The sequence below is a fragment of the Monodon monoceros genome, unplaced genomic scaffold, assembly GCF_005190385.1.
Source record: "Monodon monoceros isolate NGI ecotype Baffin Bay Population unplaced genomic scaffold, NGI_Narwhal_1 Super_Scaffold_17, whole genome shotgun sequence".
In the NCBI taxonomy this organism is placed as follows: domain Eukaryota; kingdom Metazoa; phylum Chordata; class Mammalia; order Artiodactyla; family Monodontidae; genus Monodon; species Monodon monoceros.
This window is the reverse complement of record NW_021703773.1, coordinates 2,912,833-2,940,637: the sequence shown is the minus strand read 5'-3', so window position 1 is coordinate 2,940,637 and position 27,805 is coordinate 2,912,833. Positions and strand designations below refer to the sequence as shown.

Here is a 27,805-nt window from a genome sequence, read left to right as displayed (position 1 = left end):
GGACTTGCCTAGAGGTAACTATTCTTGAGGATTTCAGTGACCTTCCTCTGAATCAGGAATTCCCAGGGAAAGGAAAGGAATTGCATTCAAAACTCCCGAAGTAGATAAGTAATGAAAAAAAAACGAATAAGCCTCCTACGCATACTTTGTCCTTTTGTTATTCTGTATGTCATTGGCCTTGCCAGTGTGTTATGTTAAATCTAGCTCTGGTTAAAACTAGAAAACATTTTAAAGTATTTTTCTCCTGAGTTCTTTAAACTTCTTGAACCTGATAAACGTTCACTTTGAGAAAGTTTCCACTTTTCAAAGTTTTCTAGGACCTCGTAAAGCGTGAATGACACTTTGTATTCATGTTAAGTCCTTACTAACTAGACTTCTCTGTACAAAGTTACAAGAGACTGTATGAAGGATGTGCTTGTCACTCATTTAGCAGCTAGAATGAATCAAACAGGCTCGCAAATATCGCCACTCAATGGTATAAATACTAATTGAAATAGGTCAAAGTGTTCCTCATCGTTTGTGCCTGGCTGGAGGATAAACATCAATAAATATAACCATTACACAATGACCCACTTTAATCTGCAGATGTGTAAAATGTGGAGGATTTTATTCCTCCCACAAGAGCTGAAGTAAATGGTTATATAGTAGTACTCTGCAGTACTGGAAACATGGAAATGTGTAGAGGATAGCAAATGTCTGATTAACATCGTATTTGCCATGAATGGTGAATGCCAAAACGTATGTTCTAGACCACCCAAGTTCTAGGATAGGACAGTGGTACATTTTGTTCCAAAATGAGTAAACAGAATTAGTGATCAAATAAAGGTCATGGCCCTTCTGTATTGTATCCTAAGTTCTTCCCGTAAACCTTAAATGGTGCAGATGTGAAGTTCTGAGAAATTCTGCCTAAAACTAGGAAACTAGGAACTTAATGCCTACTTTAAAATTTTTTAAGCCTCCAACTTGCAAAAAGAAATAATTTTATAAATCGGACAAAACCAAAGATCTTCAGTTAAGTATCATTGTCAAGTTAAAACAAATTTATGCCAGCAGAATTTTCAGGTTTTTTTAAATAGTACCTGAGTAATAAGTATTTATGGACCTTGTTAAGAATTTATTTAACTTTGTGCTATCACTTTTTACCTTGATAGTGAAATCTTTAATCTTCAGATTAATAAATCACTTTGAAGAATTTCTTTTTGTTTCTCATACAAAGAGTTTTTTAAAGGCAGTTGGGGCGGGGATGGCAGCTAAAAATCAGTCCATTGGCTGCTAGATCTGTTGTTCTTTTTTTAAAATTTTATTTTTATTTAATTTATTTTTTTGGCTGTGTTGGGTCTTCGTTGCTGTGCGCGGGCTTTCTCTAGTTGTGGTGAGCGGGGGCTACTCTTCCTTGCGGTGCACAGGCTTCTCATTGCAGTGGATTCTCCGGTGTGGAGCATGGGCTCTAGGCGCGTGGGCTCAGTAGTTGTGGCTCGCGAGCTCTAGAGCACAGGCTCAGTAGTGGCGCACGGGCTTAGCTGCTTCACAGCATGTGGGATCTTCCCGGATCAGGGCTCGAACCCAAGTCCCCTGCACTGGCAGGCGGATTCTTAACCACTGTGCCACCAGGGAAGTCCAGATCTGTTGTTCTTAATGTTTCTGTTCATGTATATATTCTGTTACTTCATGTTTTCACAGACCACTTTATTGCCAGGAAATGAACATCATAACTTGTATTCACAATGTTTTAGCAATTAGTCTTCTTTGAACAACCAAATAAATGCCAAACTGTTTGTCACATAACTGTAGGAGTTCAGATTCTGTGATACGCAAGGACTCAGAAACCTAGATGTATTGTGGCCTTTTCTTTCCAATTAAAGGATTGGTGTGCACAACTCTTGCACATCTTTGTGCATCTCATACAATTTACAAATGTTTTATTTAGTCCAATTCCTAATTTCTTAGATATTTGAAGAATTATGAAAAAGCAACATTATTGTAGATGTTACTGTGTAATTTTAAAATGAGGAGTGCTTCAGTTAAACAGGAAAGGCCTAACAGGATGTTTGGGGCATTTTTAATACTGCAGAGAAAAATCCTCACTTCATATCTAATGATATGGAGGGGCTACTTCAGGATAGGAAAAGTCATCTTTTTAAATAACCAGAATTATCAACAGCAATCATATTGACAATAGAAACTTTACCAACCCCTGCCAGCAAGAGCTATACATTAAAAATAATCAGATCCCTGATAGAAACTGAGAAAATTCTGAGGAAAAGAAAAAGTTGCTTGTGTACATTGTTTTCTGCTCCCAAGTTCTACGTGGATTTTGAAGTGAATACAATTTTTTTATTTATCAAGGAAATGTGTGGTGCCAATAAAACGCAGCTGCAGAGGCAGAAAGTAAAAATGCCTCTGAAACTGGGGGCATTTAAAAGGCTCACAGGGTAAAACTTAATCTAGTCAGTTCACTTAACAGACAAGCTTATTAGGAACTTAAGAACTTATTGGCCTGACAATCAAAGTGTCAATAAGGGTTTTTTGTTTTTTGTCTTAATGGAACTTGACATGCTGATTCTAGGGAAAGTGAAGGGACATGCCCTGCAACTAGCAAGGCATGCCGAGTCCTAGAGCTGATATGCGTGGCTTTGGAGCAAGAATAGACTCGCATTAGATGGGACAGAATGCAGAGCTGGACGCAGGCTCACGTGCGGTGGGCGGGACAGTCTCTTTGCCCCTCGGATCCTTTCTCCTTCGGTGTCTTCGCTACATTCTGGAAAACTGACCTGTGCACAGCTTCAACCCGGCTCCCTGGTCCAAGCTTCCTGGAGTTTCGGCCGGTGGGAGGGATGCGCAGGGCCTGATCTGAGTGTGCGCACTGATCCAGGGCGTGGCCAGCGGGTCAGCCCGCAGCCCCGGAGGAGCAGAGGAACCTGGTGAGGACCTCTCGGAGCAGGTTCAGAGTGTGAGGACATCCACGCCACATGAGTGCCCATTGGAGAGCATCCTCCGCAAAGGTTCTTTCTCACTGCGGAAGTGGAAAACCCTTTGCTGTTTGCCAGCCTCTTCCTACCTCCCTGGTGCTTGCTCTGTGGGGCCGCCTGAAATGGTCCTTGCAGCGGGGTGGGGGGAGCAAGTGGCTCAACCACGTGGACTTCTCCACCGCCGATCTGTCCACGGGCACGGCTGAGTGCCCAGGCGGCCATCGGAGGCCCATGCGAAGTCCCAGTATGGCACCCTTCTCCAGGGGCGTTCTGATGATAACAAAACATTTTAATTACTGAATTGGGACAGTGATCATGGGATTCTATTTTCCAACAAACACTGACAAGAGCAATCATGGACCTTCCTCGGTTTTCATCCATGGACAGGGAAGAACTATACCCAACAAATAAATGTAAAGGGACAAAAACAAAGTTGCTTTATGGCTACATTCCATGAGTTATCCTAACTGATACACGTACACACACACCACACAATTTTTATATTATCATATTATTTTTGATAAACTATGTAAACATGCCTGGGAGTGAGGAACACCAGTTGTTACCTCTGGAGATGGAGACGGGATGGGGCCAGAAAAAGGAGTGCAGGGCCTAGATTGAACTTGTGATGTTAAATGGCTTACTGTTTTCCATACTTCATCAAATGCCTAAAAAATATTTATTACTAAAACAGTTACATGTTGTAAATCAAACTATACTGCAATCAAAAAGAGTAATACTCAGGGCTTCCCTGGTGGCACAGTGGTTGAGAGTCCACCTGCCGATGCAGGGGACACGGGTTCGTGCCCCGGTCCGGAAAGATCCCACATGCCGCGGAGTGGCTGGGCCCGTGAGCCATGGCCGCTGAGCCTGCGCGTCCGGAGCCTGTGCTCCGCAACGGGAGAGGCCACAACAGTGAGAGGCCCGCGTACCGCAAAAAAAAAAAAAAAAAAAAGTAATACTCAATACTCTGTAATAACCTATGTGGGAAAAGAATCTGAAAAAGAATAGATATATGTACATGTATAACTGAATCACTTTGCTGTACACCTGAAATTCACACAACATTGTAAATCAACTAGACTCCAATATAAAGTAAAAAATAATTAAAAAAAGAAATTAAAAAGAGAAAAAAATTTGAAAAAACTACATATATTTGTCAACATAAATGACCATATCCTAAATATTATGCAGACCAGTTAACATCTCCAGTATCAGGTTGGGCTTTGATCATTTTACACAATACCTCTCACACTCACACACACAACCCCACTCCCCAGGACTTCACTCAGGTGTCTGTAATTCCTCCACGTGTTCAGGTCTGTTAGTCTCATTGGTCTCATTGTCAAGAGACACTAGCCTCTGAGTCCTGCTAGTTCTACTTATATCAAAAAAAAAAAAAAGTGAAAAATATGGACAAATAGCTTATTCCTGTTCATAGGTATGTGAGTAGGCCTCTAAAAGAAATGAATTAAACTTGTAGCCTAGAAGCAGCCTCTAGCTAAGGGTAAAGTTCAGGGTCAAGCTGAATTTCTCTCTTAAAGTAAACATGTCTAAGACGAAACAAAGAGGGTGACTGGGAAATGTATGATCTCACTTCCCCACCAACAGGGAAAAGTCCAAAGTAATTTCATCCCTCACAGAGCTCCATGGGTCACATCCAAATCTTATTGATTCTACTGAGTTAGCAGCTCACAGGATGACAGCTGCTCACAGCAAGATCAGCTCTGACAGATCAACTGACCCAAGGTTTCTGGTTTTTGTTTCCAAAGATACCAACAAGTAACACAATTTCATGTCCAAATTTCAGTATTTTCAGCTGAAAATATTTTTATAACTGACTGAACATAGCATAAACAGAAAATATAATTCTTTAAATTACTTTTGGATACCCTAAAGGTGGAATTATTATCAATACATTATCTGTTCTAGCTAATTTAATAGTAAAATTATGGAACATAATCAATCATGTCATTCTTTAGCCATCTGATAGAGGGTGAATACGGAACTCAATTAAAATGTTTAGTTTTACCAGTGAGAAACCTGTAAGTGTTTAAATGAAGAAATTTAGATACAATGCCAAAAGTTTTTAAGATGTCACAAATTTTAAAATTTCACATTTTTATATTAACCCAAGCCTCTTATTCCTTATTATTTCACGTACTGACACCTCAAGAGATGTATAATTTATAGATCCTCCGTGTAGAAATGAAAACAAAATGGTAACAATTATAATACAATTCCATCTCTGTAACTCTAATTAGAAAGTTTGGAACTTAAGAAAATTTTAAAATAAATCTTACTGTATATTGTCAGCTCAGGGAAACCACTATCTATATGCAGACAAACTTGATTGTATTCTAACAGTTGCCTCTATACAGAAAAAATTATTTTAATAAACTTTAGTCTGAAGTGGAATGACCCATTTCGTTCGTTAGGTAAAGTTCTCAAAATGGTGCCATGCCTACAATCCATTAACACAAAGAAAGGTGTGGCATTAAAATGAAGAACAATGAATGGAATTTTGATACAGGGTACATTCTTTTTTTCAATTTATTTTATTGGAGTATAGTTGATTTATAACATGTGTTAATTTCTGCTGTACAGCAAAGTGATTCAGTTATACATTCTTTTTCATATTCTTTTCCATTATGGTTTATCCCAGGATATTGAATATAGTTCCTTGTGCTATAGAAGTAGGACCTTATTATCTATCCATTCTATATATAATAGTTTGCATCTGCTAACCCCAAACTCCCACTTCATCCTCCCACCCCCTGCCCCCTTGGCAACCACAGGTCTGTTCTCTATGTCTGTGAATGTTTCTGCTTCATAGATAGGTTCATTTGTGTCATATTTTAGATTCCACATATAAGTGATATCATATGGTACTTGTCCTTCTCTGTCTGACTTACTTCACTTAGTATGAGAATCTCTAGTTGCATCCACGTTGCTGCAAATGGCATTATTTCATTCTTTTTTTATGGCTGAGTAGTATTCCTTTGTACATATGCACCACATCTTCTTTATCCATTCATCTGGACTCTTAGGTTGCTTCCATGTCTCGGCTATTGTGAATAGTGCTGCTATGAACATAGGGGTGCATGTATCTTTTTGAATTTGAGTTTTGTCCAGATATATGCCCAGGAGTGGGATTGCTAGATCATATGGTAACTCTATGTTTAGTTTTTTGAGGAACCTCCATACTGTTTTCCATAGTGGCTGCACCAGTTTACATTCCCACCAACAGTGTAGGAGGGTTCCCTTTTTCTCCACACCATCTCCAGCATTTGTTATTTGTAGACTTTTTGATGATGGCCATTCTGACCAGTGTGAGGTGGTATCTCATTGTAGTTTTGATTTGCATTTCTCTAGTAATTAGCAATGTTGAGCATCTTTTCATGTGCCAATACAGGGTACATTCTTGAGTAATGCTGCCCTTTAGCTTTTTCCTATGGCTATGTATTTAAAAACAAAAACAAAAGAGCATTGCCCTAAGCTGTAAGCATTTAGAAATACTGAGTTTGCCTGGTTTTCATTTAGACCTAGAGACAATTCCCTAGAGTAATTATGTGGACCCTAAATAAACATGAGGACCTGCCCAGCACGTAGACATAGAAGCTTCTCATCAGAGGTTCATGACACAAAGGCACACATATTTCTTGATGGAAAGGTCACATTTCTCTTTGCTTGACTCTTATCCAGAAAATCATTAAGAAAATCATTCTACTTGGCCTGATAAATGCTATTTGGCCATAGTTTTTCAGAAGATATATTTAATTTTTTTTAAAAAAAGGAAAATTCATGGTCATTTTATATTCTGCAGTGAGCAAGTAACTGCACAGCCTTTGGATCTCCTCACAGTGCTGCACATTCGTCTCCTTGGAAGTGACTCATTCTTCCTGCAAGCTGTGCTCACATGTCACTTCCTTAGGGAGTCTGCTATAGGCTGAATGTTTGTGTTCCCCCAAAATTCACATGTTGAGACCCTAACCCCCAAGGTGATGGTACTAGAAGGTGGGACCTTTGGGAGGTGATTAAGTCATGAGGGTGGGGCTCTCATGAATGAGATTAGTGCCCATATAAAAGCGGCCCAGAAAGCTCCACTGTCCCTCCTACCATGTAAGGTCACAGTGAAAAGACAGCCATTTGGAAGCCCTCACCAGACACTGACTTTGTTGGCACCATGACCTTGGACATCCCAGCCTCCAGACTGTGAGAAACAAATTTCTGTTCTTTATAAGACACCTACTCTATGGTATTTTGTTATAGCAGCCTGAATGGACAACCATCTAAAATGTCCTTCCTCTTAATGTTCTATATGTGTTACCCAGCTTTATTTTATCACCACCTGACAAACAATTGATATTTGTTTATTGTCTGTCTCCCATCATATGGTTTGTGTTTCCTATTCGCTGCTTTATCTCTAGCACCTGCACAGGGCCTGGCAGTAGATACTCAAGTATCACTAGATGCTCAGAAATATTTGTTGAATGAAGAAATCAATGCACGTGGGAATGAGGGGTGCTGTGCTAGATTTGGGGATACCTTCAGGGAATTCACAACCTAATAGGAGAAATGGACATGTTAACACTGCCATATAGTGTGATAAATGCTATATCAGAATAGTGTAAGGTATAGTGTAAGGTATATACACTGACCTAATTGCTAGGGATGGTTTCACAGAGGAAGAGGTACTCCGGCTGAGTCCTGAAGGATGCGTACGAGTCCGTTAGGTGGTTACGGGGAAAGAGAGAAGCCTAGAAAGAGGGAACAGGAGGTGAAAAGAGAGGAGACAAAATCCCTCATGTCCCTGAGCAGTTCCACGTGAAGGAAGCGAAGAGGGTGTAAGGGGGAAACACTGAATAACAAGAAAATCAACACTGCTGCTTTCAGAGCATGACTAAAATCACATAACCTCCCGACTCCTCTCAGGGGATTCCCTCCAGCCTCCAACAACCTGCTTCCTTGCAGTGGTCTAAAGCCTGAGGCGTTCTGTCCACGCCCCTCCAAGGAAAGCTTCGAGAGTGGACGAGAGAACATAATCTTACAGTCTGCCCGAGGAGGTGCCAGCCTTGGCTGGTGTCAGCCTCTGCTTCCTCGTTAACAAAGCTCAGGCAAAGTGAAGAGACAGCATCTACAGCTTTGCCCAGGGCTGGGGAGCCTTCATAAGAGCTGAAGTCAAAGCCAGATGCTCTATTTCCTGGGTCAGCTTTCTTTTCAGAAGATGGGTTCCCCTCCACAGCAAACTGACTCTTTTTGTTATTCCCAAGGCTCATTCTGGGCTTGGGAGGAAAAAAAGCATCCTCCCATCAACCATAAGGCAACAAGACACAAAGGTGGAGGTCACATCTCTGCTAGAATCTAGAAACACATTAAGACCGAACTAAGGAAAGAGGGTCTCACCATGCTCCTACAAGGGAGCGGGTAGGAGAATAGAGCATTAAAGGTTTGTACCTGCTTTTTTTTTTTTTTTTTTGCTTAAACAATAGTACAAAGCCACGTTATTCTTGAAACTGTGATCTCAAAGCTTAGAAGACATTTGAAAAGTTTATATCTTTATTGGAAACATATATATGTTAATTCAATGTGCTTTTTTTTTGGTATGTGGCCTCTCCCGTTGTGGAGCACAGGCTCCGGACGCGCAGGCTCAGCGGCCATGGCTCACGGGCCCAGCCCGCTCTGTGACATGTGGGATCCTCCCGGACCAGGACACGAACCTGTGTCCCCTTCATCGGCAGGCAGACTCTCAACCACTGTGCCACAAGGGAAGCCCTCAATGTGCTTTAAAGATGGGTTTTGAGTAAGGGATGAGGAGCTATAAAGTCTGAGGGGGAAAAACGGAATTAGAAATATCATGCACTGCCCAGATTTTACATTTTTCAGGGCTCTGACCTCCTGAGTTTTCCAGCATCTCAGCCATACAACTGCGTATGGGGTTTTACCATCGGCCAGAAAAATACTTACAATTCACCAGTCGACAGCTTTCCTTGTGAGGCTAAAAGGAAATATTCTAAGAGTACTTTTCTGCTTTCCTTAAAAATGCAAATTGCTCTCTTCCTTTCCTATCCTTAGGCCAAGTCTTCATTCATTCAGAACAACTGGGGCTTAAACTCTGCTTAACGAATACACTCCCCAAGACTTAGTGCTTTGCTTGTGAGGGTCTCAAGACCAAGAATGTGATGGAATTTAGAGGAAGGAAACATTGAGAAACAGCTGTTGACCAATGAGCAAGGGCAGTGATGATACATGAACCGTAATGATGGTATTACTTTGTATTTAGAAAGCATCATCTTCAAAAAGGCTCACGGTGCTGTATAGATATGTATATGTTGTCTTTTATCCTTAGTGATTGAAAAAAATTAGGTCCATTCTTATTAATGATAGTTCCATACCTATCCACATATATTTTGGCTGTTTCCATTTGCCTTGTCTTTAAGTGCAATCAACTCCTTCATTGAGCAGTATCTGGAAATTGCATTGACTTTCTTCAATTGTACAGGGTCCTATTTTCTGTATCCTCTTCACCGTTGGGCACTAGCTTCTTCCTTCTTTTGCTATGTTGGTAGCTTCATGTTTTACTCATCTGAATTCATGCTGGCATGTTCACTTGCTTTTTTCATCATCAGAACTTGCCTGTAAATTCTGTCCTGCAATTCCATACATCACCATCAAACTTTACCCTCCTGCTATCATAACTTACGTAATTCTCTTTTTCACGTGATCATTTTCATGAAAGGCGTTCTATTTGCACGGCTATGTAATTATTTTTTAAAACTTCTTGACAATGGGGCTACGTCCACCAGATGTTCCTGATTTTTCTTTCCATTTAACATAATGTAACTTAAGCCGGGTCTTTTCTCCCACCTTCCTGAACTTCACAGGCCAACCGTCCCACCAGAACTTTGTGCTGCTTGCCCACAGGTAGCTCTGTCGATCCTCTTTGGACGTCTCCTTCAATGCTCCTTCTTTCTCGGCCAACTCATTTTTTTTTTTCCAACTCATTTTACTCTAGAGTGATTTTATCTGATGAATATTAGTTGGAACCAAAGATCTCAGAAGCGAAAGGGGGGGCCCAATTTTGTATCTATCCCTCTGCCTTCGGGAAGGCACATCTTGTTCTCACTGGACAGGCAGTACAACTGATCGAAGCCCAAAGAAGTGATGTGTCCCAGGTAACGGCCCTGTTTAGTAAGGAAGCAGGCGCTGGACGCCAGCTCCCTAGCTGGGGCACAGCGGGAGACCGGGGTGGCAGTTGGCACCACGGAAGGGAAGACTCTGAGTGAGCAAACTTAGCAATGGGTACTCATACAGGGAAGTCATCGGTGAGTGGACTCCAATCTAGAACACTTAAGGAATATTTGGAAAGACCATTGCAAAGCTATGTAGGAATGAGAATTATGGAAGAATGGGATTGTGCTCAGAGACTAATGTTCACGTCCTCTAATGCTGATTAAAAACCACCCAAAATGGACTTCCCTGGTGGTGCAGTGGTTAAGAATCTGCCTGCCAATGTAGGGACACGGGTTCGATCCCTGGTCCGGGAAGATCCTACATGCCATGGAGCAACTAAGCCCGCAAGCCACAACTACTGAGCCTGCGCTCTAGAGCCCGTGCGTCACAACTACCAAACCTGCACGCCACAACTACTGAAGTCTGAGCACCTAGAGCCCATGTTCCGCAACAAGAGAACACTGCAATGAGAAGCCCACGTGCTGCAACTAGAGAAAGCGTGTGCATAGCCACAAACACCCAATGCAGCCAAAAAAAATTAAAAAATAAAATTTAAAAAAACACCCAAAACTTAGGGCCTTAAAACACCTATATTTTGCTCACAAATCTGCAATCTGGGCAGTGCTCTGCAGCGATGGCTTGTCTCTGCTCCTTTAGGGTCAGCTGGGGTCGCTCAAAGTCTAAGAGCTAGAACCATCTGAAGGCTCCTTCGACTCAGACATCTGAAGGACAGAACAGCTGGGGTTCCTTGGACATGGCTCTCCATCTCTAAGTGACCTTTCCACGTGGACCTTCCATGACAGCTGCAGGACAGCCAGACATCTTACCTGTCAGCTCACGGCTCCCCAGGGATGCAGCTCAAGAAAGACAGTGGGTGGAAGCTGCACCACCTTTCATGACTCAGCTCCGGAAGCCGTTCAGCAGCACTTCTGCCACGTTCTCTTGGTCCAGGCAGTTACAAAGATCTTCCCAGATTGAAGAGGAGAGATCACAACCAGCGATCCCATTCCTGGGCATATATCCAGACAAAACTCTAATTCAAAAAGATACATATACCCCTGTGTTCATAGCAGCACTATTTACAATAGCCAGGACATGGAAACAACCCAAGTGCCCACCGACAAACGAATGGATAAAGAAGATGTGGTATATATATACAATGGAATACTACTCAGCCATAAAAAAGAATGAAATAATGCCATTTGAAGCAACATGGATGGACCTAGAGATGATCATACTGAGTGAAGTAAGTCAGAAAGAGAAAGACAAAACCATATGATATCACTTATGTGGAATCTAAAATATGACACAAATGAACTCCTCTATGAAACAGAAACAGACTCAGACAGGATTCAGAGTTTGGGATTAGCAGATACAAACTATTACAGAGAGAACGGATAAACAACAGGTCCTACCAGATAGCACAGGAAACTATATTCAGTATTCTGGGGTAAATCATAATGGAAAAGAATATGAAAAAGCATGTGTATGTTTATAAGTATATATATATATATATAACTTAATCACTTTGCTGTACAGCAGAAATGAACACAATTGTAAATCAACTATACTTCAACAAAATAAGATTTTTTTAAAAAGGGGAGATCACAAACTCCACCTCTTGATGGAGAGGTGTGAGCAGAAGAGTTCAGGATAAGGCTTATGTCAGAGCAGCTCTCTTGGGAAAACACAACTTGCCACAACTAAAAACCACTGGGCCACCAACCACTGCAACGCAGAATTGAAATGGACCTGGAAAAGGCCATCGTCTGTCATTAACAAAACTCGTTCTGCAAGCACAGTTCAAAGGGCCCTTCCCTTGGAATACCTCTTTGCTGTCCCCCAGTTTCCTCAGCCCTTTGTAAATATGTCCACTCTCTCACTCAGTATATTCTATTGTAATTATTTTTATAACACTATTGTAATCAGGCAGGTAGTACCCAATCGGTCAATTAGCCGGACTTCTTTTTTCTTATCACATCACAAAGAATCTTCAGATTGGTGGGGAAGAGACACTTCTAGGGGAGCCAGAAGCGACACTTTGCACAGAAAACAAAGGAGAGCGGAAAGAAAAGCATCAGCAATTCAGAGATGAAAAACTATAATCACACAAAGAAAAAAAAAAAAATATATATATATCTTTGCCCTACAGTAAAGGCAGAAGGCATAAACTGTAAATGTCAATATAACCTAGAGAGCAGCTGGGATGGAAGCATTGCCTAAAGCAATGGTTCTCCAAGCTCACCTGCCTCAGAATCACCTGATGAACCTGTTGACCGTCTCCCCCCCTCCTCCCCCGGCCCCCGCTAGTTCCCGATTCCGCAGTTCTCGGACTGGTCTGAGAACTTGCATTTTTCTCGGGTCCCAGCCGATTTGTTGCTGGTGGTCTGGAACCGCGTTTTAAGAACCACTCGCCTAAAGGCTTTTAGAGCTGGGAGTAGTGGCCACAGGTGCAGCCCCTGCAGATATTCGGTAACCAGAAGAGCCACAAGGGAAGTGGGTGGAGAAGACGACCCAGGAGGTGGAAGCGGCCCGATTTAACACAGCCCACCTCTCTGTCGGCCCGGCTATCGGCCAGAGCACACGCGGACGGCTGCAACCGGTGGCGGGAAGGCCCACGCCGCCGGAGCCCCCAGCCGCGGTGACCAGGCGCCTCCTGCCGACGGTCCTTGGGAGGTGTCATCCGGCGCCGCACACCCAAGCCGGGACGAGGTGGGCGGGGCCCAACTCGGGCCCGCCTCCACTCAGGAAGTGGCCCTGAGAGCGAGCCACGGGGACGCAATTCCCGCCCCCAGGGTGGGCGGGGCCGTCTGGCCGTGATTGGTCAGCCCCGTCCGTGCGCAGTGACGTTGAGTCCGGACGGGAAGTGTCCAAGAGGAGCGCGGGAGCTGAGAAGTGGAGGGTCAGCTGCGTCCCGGAAAGGCCTGGCGCGGACCGTTCTGCGGCCGGTGCTCCTCAGGCTGCTTCCCGCGAGGGTCCGGCCCTCGCCACCCGCCAGCCCGGGGTGACTTCGCAGCCTGCCCAGGCCCGGGTGAGCGTCCGAGTGGGACCGCTGGGAGTGCGCGCGCGCCTCGGGGGAGGCGGTGACCCTGTGCTCGTGGCCCCGGGAGGCGAGCGGGAGGAATGTGTTCTCGGTGTCCCCGAGGCTCCGGGGACGCGCCCTCGTCCCCACCACCCGCCTTCCTAAGCCCTTTGGGTCACTGACCGGACAGATGTTGCTGGGCCTTGTGGCTCCAGGAAACGGGCGTGGATTGGTTCTCCCAGCAATTTTATTTGCCTGCTCTTAGTGAAGAGCCATGCTGAGCCAGGGGCTGCACAGGTCACTGTGTCCCTAGTCCTTAGAGGTTCCAGGATTCATATTAGAGCTGAAGTGAACGCAGCCCCCGAGGAGAGGACCTCCTTCTGGAAGGCAAACAGATAATTACTGCAGGGTGTGGTAGGTGCTCAATTCAGGGTGCACGTGGAAGCCCTTGTAAGGAGTGATCGCTTTGAGAAATTGATCCCTGACCTAAGATTTGAACGAAGAGGTGAAGAATTACAAAACCAAAACCTATGAATTTCCTAGCCACTGCCAGTGAGCCTCTACAACCGCAGTAAACCTTTCCCTTTTCCAGGTACGTAGTTGCATATTCTTGAAAAGAAATGGAACACACAGCATAGTATGGGTTCTTTTATTTATTAGGTTCCTGGTTTCAGAGAAGATGACAGAGGAACTGGATCTCCCGGGACAGGACTCTGATGCGGGGAGTGAGGAGGTGGTCCTGACCCCTGCAGAGCTCATTGACAGGCTGGAACAGGTAAGCAGCCCAAACAGAATCCCCCTGCTCCAAGCTCAGCCTTCTAATTTAGTCCAGCTGTGCAAATGTCGGGAATCAGGAAATGTGATGGAACTCTAGGCTTATTTCAAGAGAAGAGAGACCGCATCTTACCATCTACACAGAAATAGGAAGTAGGGGGACAGCCGGATAGAAACCTCATTATGTCAGACACAAAATTCTCAAGTGGGGCCAGAGAGGGTCAGCTTTGGGGACATTTACGAGAACAGCTCACAGAGCAAAGGATCTGCTTGGTATTTGTGGGGACCGCAGAAGTGCTTGGTAGAGACTTGTAAGGTCTAGAAAGTGCTGAAACACCTTCTTTAGGAGAAAACTGGTCTTTTTTATTTTTTTAAGTTTATTTATTTTTATTTTGGGCTGCATTGGGTCTTTGTTGCTGCGCACGGGCTTTCTCTAGTTGCGGCACGAGGGCTTCTCATTGCAGTGGCTTCTCTTGTTGTGGAGCACGGGCTCTAAGCGCGCGGGCTTCAGTAGTTGTGGCATGCGGGCTCTAGAGCACAGGCTCAGTAGTCGTGGCATAGTTGCTCCGCGGCATGTGGGATCCTCCCAGACCAGGGCTTGATCCCGTATTCCCTGCATTGGCAGGCAGGTTCTTAACCACTGCGCCACCGGGGAAGCCCGAGAAAACTGGTCTTATTCTTCCTTTTCCTCCAAATACTTCCTTTTGTCCACCGTTCTGTATGTTTCCACTGCTTACCTCAAACCACTTCTGGGTTGTTTCTCCTTTTAGTCATAATCGCTGTGGCTTGTTGAGTATTTCCTGTGTGCCAGGGCTCTTCACAATTGTTGTCTGAGGAGACCTTGGTAGTTTTGGAGTTCAGACTACCTGTGTTTAAATCCCTGCATGTCACTCGTTTTTTGTTTTTTTAATTTTTTAATTAAAAAAATTTTTTTTGGCTGCGGTGGGTCTTCATTGCTGCATGTGGGCTTTCTCTAGTTGCGGCAAGCGGGGGCTACTCTTTGTTGTGGTGTGCGGGCTTCTCATTGCGGTGGCTTCTCTTATTGCGGAGCACAGGCTCTAGGCACACGGGCTTCAGTAGTTGCAGCGCGCAGGCTCATTAGCTGTGGCACGTGGGCTTCGGTAGTTGTGGCACATGGGCTTAGTTACTCCGTGGCATGTGGGATCTTCCCGGACCAGGGCTTGAACCCGTGTCCCCTGCATTGGCAGGCGGATTCTTAACCACTGCGCCACCAGGGAAGTCCCCACTCGTCTGTTTTACAACTTAGGCAGGTTGTATAGCTTGTCTCTAGCACTTCCTTGACTGTCAGTGGAGGTAATAATAGCGGCTGCCTCACAGAGCTCTTGTGAGGATGAAATGGGGTATTATGTGTGAAGAGCTCAGAGTGTTGTCTGACGTGTGCTGAAAGCTCACTGAATGTTAGGTGCAAGTGGTCATAATCAGTACAACAACGCCCTGAGGCAAGCACTTTTGTCATCTCCATTTTACAGATGAGGAAACTGAAGCTTAGAGGTTAGAGGTGTAAAGTAACTTGCCAAGGCCACACAAGGACAGCAGAGCCAGGATGTGAACCAGGTCTCTTTGATTTACTACACCTGCTGCCTTACTCTTCTCCCTCTCACCGCCCCTTTCCAGAGCTCTCTCATGTTTGTTACTTTAGGATTCTTCATTCTTTCCTACCATTACATGCCATCGTGAGTGATAAAACCCAAGGAAGGTCATTTAAAAATTTAAAACTTATGTCTCAGACCTTTTTAAGAATCTGGTGAAAACTCTGGCCCTCCCAGAATAATGCACATATATACCCGTGCAGAACTTTGCATGTAATTTCAGGAGATTCACAGACACCCTGAAAATTTAAAACCCAATGAGATATCACTTATACCCATCAGAGTGGTAGAAATGAAAAAGATGAACAGTATAAAGTGTTGGCAACGATGTAGAGAATTTAGCACATGTATACCACGGTGTGCGTGTAACTTGGTACAGTCACTTTAAAATATTAACGTTATTTTCTGGTCAGGTTAGAGAAGGCACACGTGTCTTGTGGCCGAATTATTCTACTCCTGGGTGCATACCTAGAGTACGGCATATACACATAACGAGGGAGAAAAACAGCAGTAAAATGAGTAAAAGCTCCTGCCACAGCATGGACAGCTGTCAGGAACATCACATAGAAGAACAAAAGATAAGTTGCTGAAGAAACCGTCTGTGTACCGTTCAGACCCTTGCAAAGCTGTCGTCCAGGGCCGAGCTTGCCAGCTTGGTGGTGCTGCACACGCTGAGGCTCTGCAGAGGCTCAGATGCTGACCCTCGCCCTCCAGGTCAGCCGGGCCCAGACTGCCGGCATCTTCTGGGTGTCCTCAGGGCTCCCTGGGAGGGAACCCAAGGAGGGTGGGGTCTGGCGGCCTTGGCAGGGGGTGAGCAGGAGTCACGCCTGCGGCCTGATGCTCTCCTGCCCGGAGGGCAGCCACCGCCTGGACAGCTGCCGTGTAGCATGGCCTCGGGGCCGGCCTGACAGGCCATTGATGAGCACAGCTCTGGGAGCATACGTAGGATACTTTTGAATGCTGGTAAAAATACGATTTAAAACTTGGTACCTAAAATGCAAAGTTTCTCATTTTAATGGTCATATTAGTTTGCTAAGGCTGCCTAACAAAGTGCCACAGACTGGGTGGCTTTGCTGACAGAGATTTACCTTCTCAGTTCTGGAGGCTCTTCTGTCTGAGACGAGATCAAGGTGCTGACACGGTCTCCTCTGAGGCCTCTCTCCTGGACTTGGAGACGGCCGTCTTCTGTGTCCTCATGTGCTCTGTCCTCTCTGTAGATAATTTCCCATAGAGAGTGAATGTACATAAAGAAAAGAAGGTGCCAGGGACTGAGCCTTGGGAAACTCCGTGTCTGTGTCCTCTTCTTCTCCTACAAGGACACCAGCCGTACTGGATTAAGGCCCACCTAATGACCGCCTTTCAACCTAACTACCTCGTTAAAAGACTGCATCTCCAAATCCAGTCACATTCTGAGGTGCTAGGAGTTAGGGCTCTAACATACAAATCGGCAGGTGGAGGCGGCACAGTTTCACCCGTAACAGCGATAAACAGGTTGTTGTTAAAATTTTTTTGATGCAGTCATTTCAAACAGAGAACTTCATTATTTTTAAAAAGACTGTGAACTTAAATACAAGTTTCTCACTAAAAATTTTGAAAAGATTTTATTTGAGCATTTTGTACTAATATAAACTTTGCCCTACTGTTATATGTTTTATTACCATGATTTCATACTGTAAATGAGAAATCTCCCCCAAATCTACTCCATTTTACCCAGTATACCATACAAGTGCTATCATTTCTTTGAGTGCCCTGTCATGGAAAGGTTGGTAAGCACCATGTAGAGATAAAAACAGAAGTAATGAAACTACAGAAAATTAATCACTAAATTCAGGCTAATGATCACCTCTGAGGAGGGAGGGGACACAAGGGGACTTGTAAAATGATGATGATATTCTTTAATGAAGCTGTGTGCACATAGGTGTTTATCAGCATTCTTCATGTTGTTGTGTATTTCATAAATATTTTTGTACCTATTCAGCATTTAATAAAGTCAGGTAAAAAGAAAACCTGGGCCTCCCTGGTGGCACAGTGGTTAAGAATCCGCCTGCCAATGCAGGGGACACGGGTTTGAGCCCTGGTCTGGGAACTAAGATCCCACATGCTGCAGAGCAACTAAGCCCGTGTGCCACAACTACTGAGCCTGCGCTCTAGAGCCCGTGAGCCACAACTACTGAAGCCCGCGCACCTAGAACCCGTGCTCCGCAACAAGAGAAGCCACCGCAATGAGAAGCCCGCACACTGCAACAAAGAGTAGCCCCCCACCCCGCTTGCTGCAACTAGAGAAAGCCCCTGCGCAGCAACGAAGACCCAATGCAGCCAAAAATAAATAAAATAAAATAAATAAATTTATTAAAAAAAAAGAAAATCTCCTGCTTTATAAGTTCTCTATGACAGTTTGATCTTTTCTCATTCATTATGCTACTTGAAAAGACAGATTGTCTTTCTGGTTAATTTTATATATCTGCAACACTATTCCAGAAGCTTGAGCACCTGAAAAAAAATTTTATGATAGTAGCAATACCGGTATTTAATAATGCGTCTGAATGGTGATAATTGGAGAAGCAGACGCTTAAGTGTGTCAAAATGAATAACTGGAGCGTGCTTGGCCTGTAACTCTGAGCTATGCTAGAACTCAATTTCCTGTGATTGAAAGATAAGTACAGCTTCCTCAGTCACCAGTGGATACTTCAGTTCCCTAAGCCTTGGTAATTGCTGAAACATACCAAGCGTCTGGGCCTAAGTCATAAATTAGGGATTTAACGTCTTATTCCAAAAACTGCTTAACAGATAAATCTCCATTTCCTTTGTGATCCTTTGTACTCTTGGGAAGTTAGTAAATAACGTAATCTGTGTTTTCTCATCAAGAAGGTAAGGATAACTGTATCCATTTCATCTCAGTTATGATAGTGATGAATGAAAAAATTATAAAGTGCTCTGAGCGGAATGGGAGGGCGCTGGTGCCCCCTGGTGGGCAATAGCAGATACAGACACTGGTGCCCGGTGACAGGTACCGAGTGGACACCAGGTAGGGTTACTCTCAGCCATAGGTGTACTGACAACACAGCCTTTCCACTAAAGGAAATAAAAAAGCCATCATTAAACATAGCTTGTCTTCAAAGCATTTCCAGTATTTCCAACCGGTAGACAGTTTCTTCGCTGAGGCGGCTGTGATTTTAGGGGTGAGTACTGACTCACAGGGTTATTTTGCTCCATTGTGAGTAATGCCCCTTTGTGTGTTTTTCGGGCATTGTTTTTTTAGGCCTGGATGAATGAAAAGTTTGCCCCTGAGCTGCTGGAAAACAAGTCGGAAATCGTTGAATGTGTCATGGAGCAGCTGCAGCACATGGTAAGAGATGCCTCCCTCAGCGTTCAGAGGAGGGCAGCTTAGAAAGTGTGTCGGCATAGTGAGAGGCCGTAAGCTGATAGCAAATCTGTTTCGTTGGGCCCATCCTAGTTTGGGTTTTTTTTTTCTTTTTTAACGTTGAATTAATTACCTACATTTACAAAGCCTGGGAGCTCCTATGAACATCTGGACGTCAGCTTCTAAAAACCTGTCCTCAGCATTCCTGCATTTGTACGCGAGAACAGCTGACCAGAGCAGGGTAGGGACCGCCCCTTCCAATGTGCTCCCCAGGCCCCCAGCTCCTGGCTGCCTACCTTTCTCAGGTACCTTAGCTGCCTGGCCCCGAAGCCTGTGAGTCTGCGGCCCTTGCCTTAGATGAGCCGGGCTTTAGTCACTGTCAGCCTCAGGGTGGCTTTGAAACGTTGGTATTATACAGTTTCTCAACTGGTGTTTTAACTATTTTAAGACCCTTTAGACATTTCTTCTGTCTGCTGCTGTCCTTCACACTCGGGCTGGGGTTCTTTTGGGCCCTTCTGACCAGCCAGATTCAGATTCTATTCAAGTGGTCATTTTCTAAAAGTAAACGAGTGCTGTCTGCACTTTATGTCGTGAGACTGTGGTCATGTATTGTTTGTGTAGTTAAGAAATTAGAAGGAAATGAGAGCCCTTAAACGATGAGTTTTTTGTTCTCCTCTGACCTAAATGTAGCCTCTGCGTCCTTACTGTTGCCGACAATGATGGGCCACACGCTGATTGAAGAAATAAGGTCCTTAGTCTTTGACTCTCATGTTTTTTACAAACTTCTTTTTCTCTGTTAACAGGAAGAAAATCTCAGGAGGGCCAAGAAGGGGGACCTGAAGGTAAGCATCCATCAGATGGAGATGGAGAGGATCCGCTTCGTCCTGAGCAGCTACCTGCGGTGTCGGCTCACGAAGGTCGGGGGGCAGGGGGCAGCTGTCGTGCGGACTGAGGGTCCTAGGAGGAGCTGGGAGGGTCCAGGGCCTGCAGGTGCTGCTGAGGCCCCACGTCAGGGGAGCCAGAGTCAGGAGGGTGGGACTGTTCTGGAGAAGCATCGACGGCACGGTTGTCTCCCACCTCCAGGGACACTGTTAGTTTGTCTGCTGTGCGAACGGCACCCCCCGGAGTGACCGTCGGGCGGTGCTGAGCGTGGAGGTATTGGCAGTGGATGAACAGGGAATACTGACCAGAGGGGACCTGGTTTTAAGAACTGTTTTGCATCTGTCGTCAAGTCAATGTCAAATGGACCATGCTAGTGACATTCAGCTATATCTCTATGGCCGTCTAACTTATAAAAATGAAACGGCAAAACATGCTTATTTTCAATGACGTCTGTTTTAACCCTGGAAGTTCTTACCTCCTTGAAGTCTCTTCTCATTTGGTTCCACTTGCCCTCTTAGTTATTACAAAGCAAATATGCTTGATTCTTGAACACCATGGGTGTGAACTGCGTGGGTCCATTGATACATAGAATTTTTTCAATATTTGCTGTAAAGTGATCCGAGGTTGGTTGAATCCAGGTGCAGAACCAGGGATACGGAGGGCCGACTGTAAGGCGGGGGGAGGGGAGGGCTGCTGGCACACTCAAGCCCCGAGTTGTTCAAGGGCCAGCCGTACCCTCTACCATGTGGACGTGCTTCAGATACTGAAGACAGCTCAGAAGGCTCTTGAGAGTCCTCTCAGCTAAACATTTCAGCTGTTTATTTCCATTTACTCTCCTGGTCTCTTCCCCTAAAAGGTTTATCAGTATCCTCCTTAAATTATCCCACCTACAGTGGAACAGAGTTCCCGTTGTAGTTTGGTCACTTTTGTGAAAAGCAGGATGATCACTTCCCTTGTGGGTATCAGACTGGTAGTAACACCACCCAGTGTCATGTAGCGTCTGACGGACACGTCACCCTGGGTTCATTCCGCACTCGCCGTGAGCACCAACCTCTTTGGAAGTTTTTAAGCTGTTGTTTTTACGCCATCCCGTCACTCTCCTGTATTTCCATGGCTTGATTTTTGACCCTTCAGTGTAGGGCTCAGTACTTGTCCCTCTTCAGCTTCTTTTTTTGGGCCATTTCCCTGGTCTCTGGATCCCAGTCTTGTCACCTAGCCTATTAGTTATTTCAGCAAGTTTTATGAGTGTGTCATCAGAGATCTTATCTGGTTCTTTAGTAGGACTGGGCCAGTGATCGATGTCCCGCCAGAGCCTTCCCCGCCGATCGGCGTCTGTCAGTTGAATCCGTGTTCTTCTTTCACTCATTTATGCGTCTCCTAGTCTGTGCTGTCAGCCAGCACCCCTGCCACAGCTTGTCCACAAGGACGTTAAAGACATCATCACGCATTTTGAAAAACTTGAGACGTGCTACGCCTCTCCCCACCCTCAGCTGCCAGGCCGCTCAGTTTTTTGAGGCGTGTGGTGAGGTGAATGCTCTTCACGCACACCGCTACTTTCCTCTGAGTTCACAGACTGTCTATCTGTAAGGCCACGTACAACATGAAGGACGCCGATGTGTGTTGGAAGAGTCTCCTCCTTTGTATTTTTGAAAATCAGGAAATGTGTGTGCCTCTAATCTTTCCCACCTCTTCTGAACTCAGTGACTCTGAGATTCTGAAATGGCATGTATTTTTAGTGCACGAAGTGATACAGTAGCAGCGGTGATCCACATAGGACAGGAGAAGGTGCCTCACACACTCAAACTCCGTACAGACGAGAATTTAGTTCATCCTGGAACACAGTCCGTCCGAGCCGGGAGACCTCACCGCTTTAAGGATAAGTGCTGCCTTCTCTGGGCCTAGCTCCTCCTTGCCATCATCGTGGTCCTGCTCGCAGAGAGTGTTTCCCTGGCGGAGGTGATCGTGAGAGCTTTGACTCCAAACGAGACTGCCTTTCCTGGTTCCTGACCACACACCTTTCTGTAGCTTTTAGCTTTGTTGTTGTTTTCTGGTAGTTCTTAGCACGCTTCCCAAACCTCACCTCATTGTGGGTTTTATCCTTGCTGGTTATATTGTTTCTTTTGTTGTTGTTGTTAATTTATAAGTTTATTTATTTATTTTTGGCTGTGTTGGGTCTTTGTTGCTGCGCACGGGCTTTCTCTAGTTGCAGCGAGTGGGAGCTACTCTTCATTGCAGTGCACAGGCTTCTCGTTGCAGTGGCACAGGCTCTAGGCACGTGGGCTCAGTAGTTGTGGTGTGGAGCACAGGCTCTAGGTGCGTGGGCTCAGTAGTTGTGGCACGTGGGCCCAGTAGTTGTGGCTCACAGTCTCAGTAGTTGTGGTGCATGGGCTCAGTAGTTGTGGCTCGCAGGCCCTAGAGCGCAGGCTCAGTAGTTGTGGTGCACAGGCTTAGTTGCTCCATGGCATGTGAGATCTTCCTGGACCAGGGCTCAAACCCGTGTCCCCTGCATTGGCAGGCGGATTCTTAACCACTGCACCACCAGGGAAGTCCCTGGTTATAGTCTTATAATCGAGCATCACTCTCTGTCTGCTTAAATGTTCTGTGTGTGTCTCTCCAGCCTCTGTATCTGTTTCACTTCACAGGTTGTACAGTTGTGTCTGTACAATGACATAGAAGTGCTGGGTAACAGCCCCTTCCTTTCTCTTAACTTCCATTTCCAGTTGTCTCACCATAGTTTCTTTCATGAAGGCCTCTCATCCTTTTTAAACTGTCTTCCTTTTTTGAGCCCTGGCCTTTGCTCCAAATTCTCTGAAACCTGCCTTCGTGAAGTCCAGTGTGTAAGTCTTATGATTAGAAAGAGCCTCAACCATGAAAACGTGTCATTTTAAGAGCCACTTTCTAGATTAACCTCGACCTGTTTCAGAAAACTAGCATGTGTGCCACTGGAGTCAGACCAGACCTTCGATGACACACTTGATCAAACTTGCTGATGGCAGAAAGCGTTGACAGGTGTTTCCTGTCCCCACAGATAGAGAAGTTTTTCCCTCACGTCCTCGAAAAGGAGAAAACACGCCGTGAGGGGGAGCCTTCCTGCCTTTCTCCGGAAGAGTGTGCCTTTGCCAGAGAGTGAGTAAGCAGCGAGCGTGGGACCCGCCTTTATTTCCCTGGCTTGCCAGTGTGTTTGGTGGTTGTGTCCCTGAGGCCAGTCGCAGGGCCACTGCTGTTGGTCTTATAGCCCTGGTGGCTCCGGGGCGTGTCGTCACTGCGATGTGGGTTTGTGTGTTTCAGGTACATGGCTAACACAGAGACCTACCTAAAGAACGTTGCCTTAAAGCACATGCCTCCTAACTTACAGAAGGTGGACCTCTTGAGGGCAGGTGAGCAGAACATTCTCCTTTCGGACATCCCGAGGGGCCGTAGTTTACACCCCACGTATCTCCAGGTGCCTTAGAATAGCATCTTCATCTCCACTCTCTTCTCTCGAACGTGGGCAAATAGGTGCACAGATAGATCAGCAGAAAAGAGACAGAGGGGACAGGTTCTGGGTCAAAAACCAAAAATCGTGAAAAGCAGGCGCCGGGGTAGCGATTTCAGCATCACTTTTGTGTTCTTCCGGTTCAGAGGAAATTCTCGTAGCTGCCCCTGTAAGTGCAGACTCACCTGCGTACGCAGTCACCTCCCGAGGGTCCATGCTGTGCTCGGCTCCTCTGGGCGAGGAAGATGCCGGGGTCTGTGGTCTCCGGGGGCAGCAGCGTCCCCCTCACAGGTTCCAGGCCATGCAGGGCCTGTCTCCTCGGGGGGGGACGTTAGCTGGGAGGCTGGGACGCCTACGGGGGTCCCTCAGGGCTCCTGATCTTCGGTTGTGAACAGCCTCCCGGCTGTGGGAAGGGGAGCAGGACAGACTGCAGGGAGGCGCCAGGGAGGGAAGCACGGCCATCTCCTCTGCCTCTCACCCCCTTGCTCGGTCCCCTGAAAGTCTGCCGAGCCAAGAGGGGGCCCTGGTGGTAACCCCTAACCTTGGATCAGCCAGCAGGGCCCCTGGCGTGTGGCCTCCAGTCCTCCTCCCCGGCCTTTCCCAGCTCGCCGTGTCCACGCAGGACCTCATGGGGGCCTGGAGTCCACAGGTTCCCAAGCTGAGTTCACGACAGCCAAGCCCTGAGCGTCCCTCGCCGACCCAGCCTGGGGGCCGTGCCCTGAGCCCTGCCGCTGGTGGGGGACTTAGCCCCGGCTGCCACAGCTAAGTACCACTGACAGGACGGGGGCGCCTGACCAGTCGGCGTGGATCTTCTCACAGATGTGGAGGCCAGAGTCCATGGTCAGGGTGCTGACAGTGTTGGTTTCCCTGAGTCTCTCTCCTTGGCTTGCAGGCGGCCGCCCCCTGCACACGCACCCTGCTGTCTGTCCCTCTCCTCATCAGGTTGCATCAGGACCCCACCATGACAGCTTTATTTTGCCTCTTTAGAGGCCTGGTCTCCAAATCCATTCCTGTCCTGACGTACTGGGGTTCAGGGCTTCAGTGTGTCATCGTGGAGGGGACACCAGGAGCAAGCCCACCGCGTGCTGGGCTTGTGGAACTCTGAACTGGTCGTTTTGGTGAACCCGCCTGAGGGACACGGGAGGCCCAGTCCGTGTCCAGTTCGGCCGCTTTCGTCTGCACTTACGAGTGGGGCAAGGACCACGTCCCTAATCACTGCCCAGCACCACCTGTCGTATCCAGTTGAGCCGGGTCCAGGCCGTTGCCCCAGAGCTGCTTCTACTTGATGCTGGCCAACACCTCCTGACGCTCATGTGTCGCTTGTCCTGGGTCCCTTCCAAGGACCAGAGCTGGGCGCCTAGGGCTGGAGCTGTTCGGGAACCAGCCTTCCCTCGTGAGATGAGAGCCTTGCTCACGTAGCCCAGATGCCCCCTGGAGCACGGAGACCACAGTGGCAGAGTCGTGGAAGGGCGTTGTAGCCGAACGTCCTTCGAGGGTTTCCTCAGATCAGCAGCTGTCCAGTGGGCCCAGCTGACCCTGCTGAAGTTGGTGTCTCTGGCAGGCCCAGAACCCCCGAGCAGCCCAGGGGACCCTTCCCAGACCTTTGCGGTCAGTTATCCTGACCCCCCTCCCGTAGACAGGGAACCGAGGGCAGCCCCACACCTGAGCTGGGCTCTGAACACTGAGTTGTCCGGTGGGTCCTCCGGACCCCGCAGGTGATGGGGTCCTCTTGGCACAAACGGAGCCGCAGGCAGGGAAGGGCTGGAGAGCTGCCAGCGCGGGGCACTTCGTGGTGAAGTGCTGGCTGGTGGTAGAGAGGGAGGGATGCTTACAGCGCGCAGCCCGTATTCATCTCCCTGACACTCAAGGCCATCACCGTGTGACCCAGTCTCCCTAACATCCAATCCTCCCACCCTTTATACAGACATACTTTCTGGCCCGATTCACACACTCTGTCCTCCTAAGACGTCACGCATGTTTCTCCCATGGCCCTCGCTCTTCCTCCCAGGTGCCCTGCAGATCTTACGTCCTCATCACTTGTCAAATGAGCGCGTGCCGTGTGAAACCTTGAGGGAAGTATGCTGTTTCTAGAAGGAGCCAGATCTCTCCTCTCATCCCTGCCCCCAAGATGCTTTTACATCAGGGGTCCCTTTGTGCCTGAGGCAGTTAATCCTAGCAGCTTCTCCATCCCGATCTTGTTAGCTGAGCATTTTCTGATCACACTATCGTCCTCCTGGCAGTTCCCAAACCAGATCTGGATTCATATGTGTTTCTGAGGGTGAAAGAGCGACAGGAAAACATACTGGTAGAACCGGAAACAGATGAGCAGAGGTGAGTGGCGTTTGCGTTGTGGATGGTGGGAAGCACTCCTCCCCATGGGGCTGCAGCTGAGCTCCGCGGGTACATTGTTCTCTCTTCCAGGGACTATGTGATCGACCTGGAGGAGGGCTCACAGCACTTGATCCGATACAAAACCATCGCACCCCTGGTCGCTTCTGGAGCCGTACAGCTGATTTAAAACCGGAAGCAACTAACCAAGAGTGAGGACATGGAACGTTGGAGAGCGTATTTGGAAACCCCACGTGTCAGCTGGTGCCCGAGGATGGGAACTTTTCCCGGCAGTGCCATGGGTCACTGGGGCATTGAGATCCGCTCGGGGCAGATCCCTCCCTGGCTGCTTCAGCCAGGATCAGCAGGTGGGGTCATCGCTCTGCCGACCCCGCGGCTGGGCAGGGACACGGAAGCGCCCTTCGTGGTGGTGTTTGAACTGAGGAAAGTGAGGCCGAGGGGGTGCATAGAAAGGCCTTGCTGCCTGTGATGAGGGGACTGGTGGGCCCCGACCTGACAGCGGCAGGAGCACTCCCTCAACCCTCCTGGCAGGAAGAGTGTAAATAGATTAAACCGTGTGGCCACCCTGTATAGTATGTCACTGACTCGTGTAAACTCAGCTTCTGGAGCCTTGCTCTCGCACTTAAAGCCAACTTCTGTCGTGCCTAACTGAGCATCACAACCAATAAACTAGTAACTAGGTCTCGGTTTCGTGGCAGAAGGAGCCCGTGGGCAGTTCCCAGCGTGTAGTCTAGTGAGGTGCATCCTCCCCGCGGCGAACTGCAGCGTCGGGCAGTCTCCCGGGCCAGCCTGCAGGCCATGTGCTGGCTTTGACCAGGGCCCCGGGGGCAGAGCAGCAGCAGCTCTCCTACGCCGCCACCTCAGCGGCAGCTGTTCCTTTTTAGGCTCTTCACTTTCTCAAGGGGAATAGATGAAATTAACCTCGGTGAGTGGACAGTGTCTGGGTGACACCCGAGGAGGGAGGTACACACGTGAATCGTCTTCCCTTGGAACGTGATACAGAGCAACTGCCTTCCAGTCTTTCTTGCTTGATGCAAAGGCAGGTTTTCATCTACATGATGTTGGCTCTTGGAGTAATCAGTGTGATATTGCTGTCATTTCCAAGAGAAATCACTAAGTGAAAGCAAGGAAGGTTTTATTCGTTAAGAAAAACGTTTTATATCTCACGCAGTGCTTTGTTTTCTCCAGAGCGTTTTCACCCTCTTCAGCCATTCATTAAATAAATGTGCAGTGAGCATACAGTATGCCGGGCACGGTCCGCCACACTGGGACTCCAAGCCAGAATGAGATGGTCACTGACCCTGCTCAGGTGGGAGAAGTGCCTTGAAGAGACTTAGAACGGGGGGCTCACGGGGGCTCACCAGCATGACTGGGTGCTCTGAGAGGCTCTCACTGATTTCAGTGAATCTCACTGAATTAGGCTGAGGTCTGAATAACAAGAAGGGGCCAGACACAGAACTCGAAAGGCTTTCCAGGCAGAAAAGGCAGCTTGTGCAAAGGCCCTGAGGCAGAAACGAATTCTACCTGCAGTCGGTGTGGCTAGAAGGCAGTGGGCACAATGCAGAAGGGTGCAGGATTAAGGTCTGAGAGGCAGGCTGGCCCCAGATCACTTAACGGCTTTGTTAGCAAGGACCCCATGGGTCCTCACAGCATCCTGAGAAGCAGGCAGGGCTGGTAGTAGGTAAATAGGTGGGAAACAAGGTGGGCGTTTAGCAATAAGTCCGAACCCAAGTCTCCGTCCTCGGGGCCACCTTGTGGTCCCATGTCACCGTTGCCTCTGCTGTGGAAAGGAGAGGACCGGGCTGCATCATGTCACCTGCTCCCGCCCTGTTCATGCCGGGCAGCACGGAGGAGTAAGGTCGTCACTGAAGCCACAGAGCTCATTGCTCCATTTCCTAGGTCACCTCTGCAAAGGAAGACTGGTTTAGATAAGCCATTTCGAAATAAAGAGGAAGTTGAATTTCAAAACCAAGTGAAGGGAAATGATGTGGTTTAGTGTGACGTCTTTAACATTTTCAATTTGTGGGGAGTATTTTGCTTTATGGTTAAAAACTCATCACTGGAAGCAGGATGGGACATTTACTTCAAACAGTGGCATCATACCTTATCATAAGCTTGTTGGCAGCGAGA

The 27,805-nt window shown here is 47.0% G+C and overlaps 1 protein-coding gene across 2 annotated transcripts; it reads left to right on the top strand.

The window, feature by feature from the left end:
• The first annotated feature begins 13,062 nt into the window (after nt 1–13,062).
• GINS4 (GINS complex subunit 4) lies at nt 13,063–26,356 on the top strand. 2 transcript variants are annotated; one of them, XM_029226660.1, is made up of 8 exons: nt 13,063–13,233; nt 13,885–13,999; nt 18,868–18,954; nt 19,773–19,811; nt 22,880–22,977; nt 23,140–23,228; nt 25,567–25,657; nt 25,748–26,356. In XM_029226660.1, exons 2-8 carry the CDS (start codon nt 13,904–13,906, stop codon nt 25,842–25,844), a joined length of 597 nt encoding a protein of 198 aa, XP_029082493.1. In that variant the 5' UTR covers nt 13,063–13,233; nt 13,885–13,903; the 3' UTR covers nt 25,845–26,356. The 2 variants fall into 2 exon arrangements, with proteins under 2 accessions (XP_029082493.1, XP_029082492.1); XM_029226659.1 differs by having other exon boundaries at nt 19,773–19,886.
• Nucleotides 26,357–27,805: the final 1,449 nt, after the last annotated feature.

Coding starts and splice junctions, on each gene's coding strand:
- GINS4 (XM_029226659.1), top strand. CDS start 13,904: ATGACAGAGGAACTGGATCTCCCGGGACAGGACTCTGATGCGGGGAGT. Junction 22,978..23,139: donor GAGTGTGCCTTTGCCAGAGA/GTGAGTAAGCAG, acceptor TGTGTGTTTCAG/GTACATGGCTAACACAGAGA. Junction 25,658..25,747: donor CCGGAAACAGATGAGCAGAG/GTGAGTGGCGTT, acceptor TCTCTCTTCCAG/GGACTATGTGATCGACCTGG.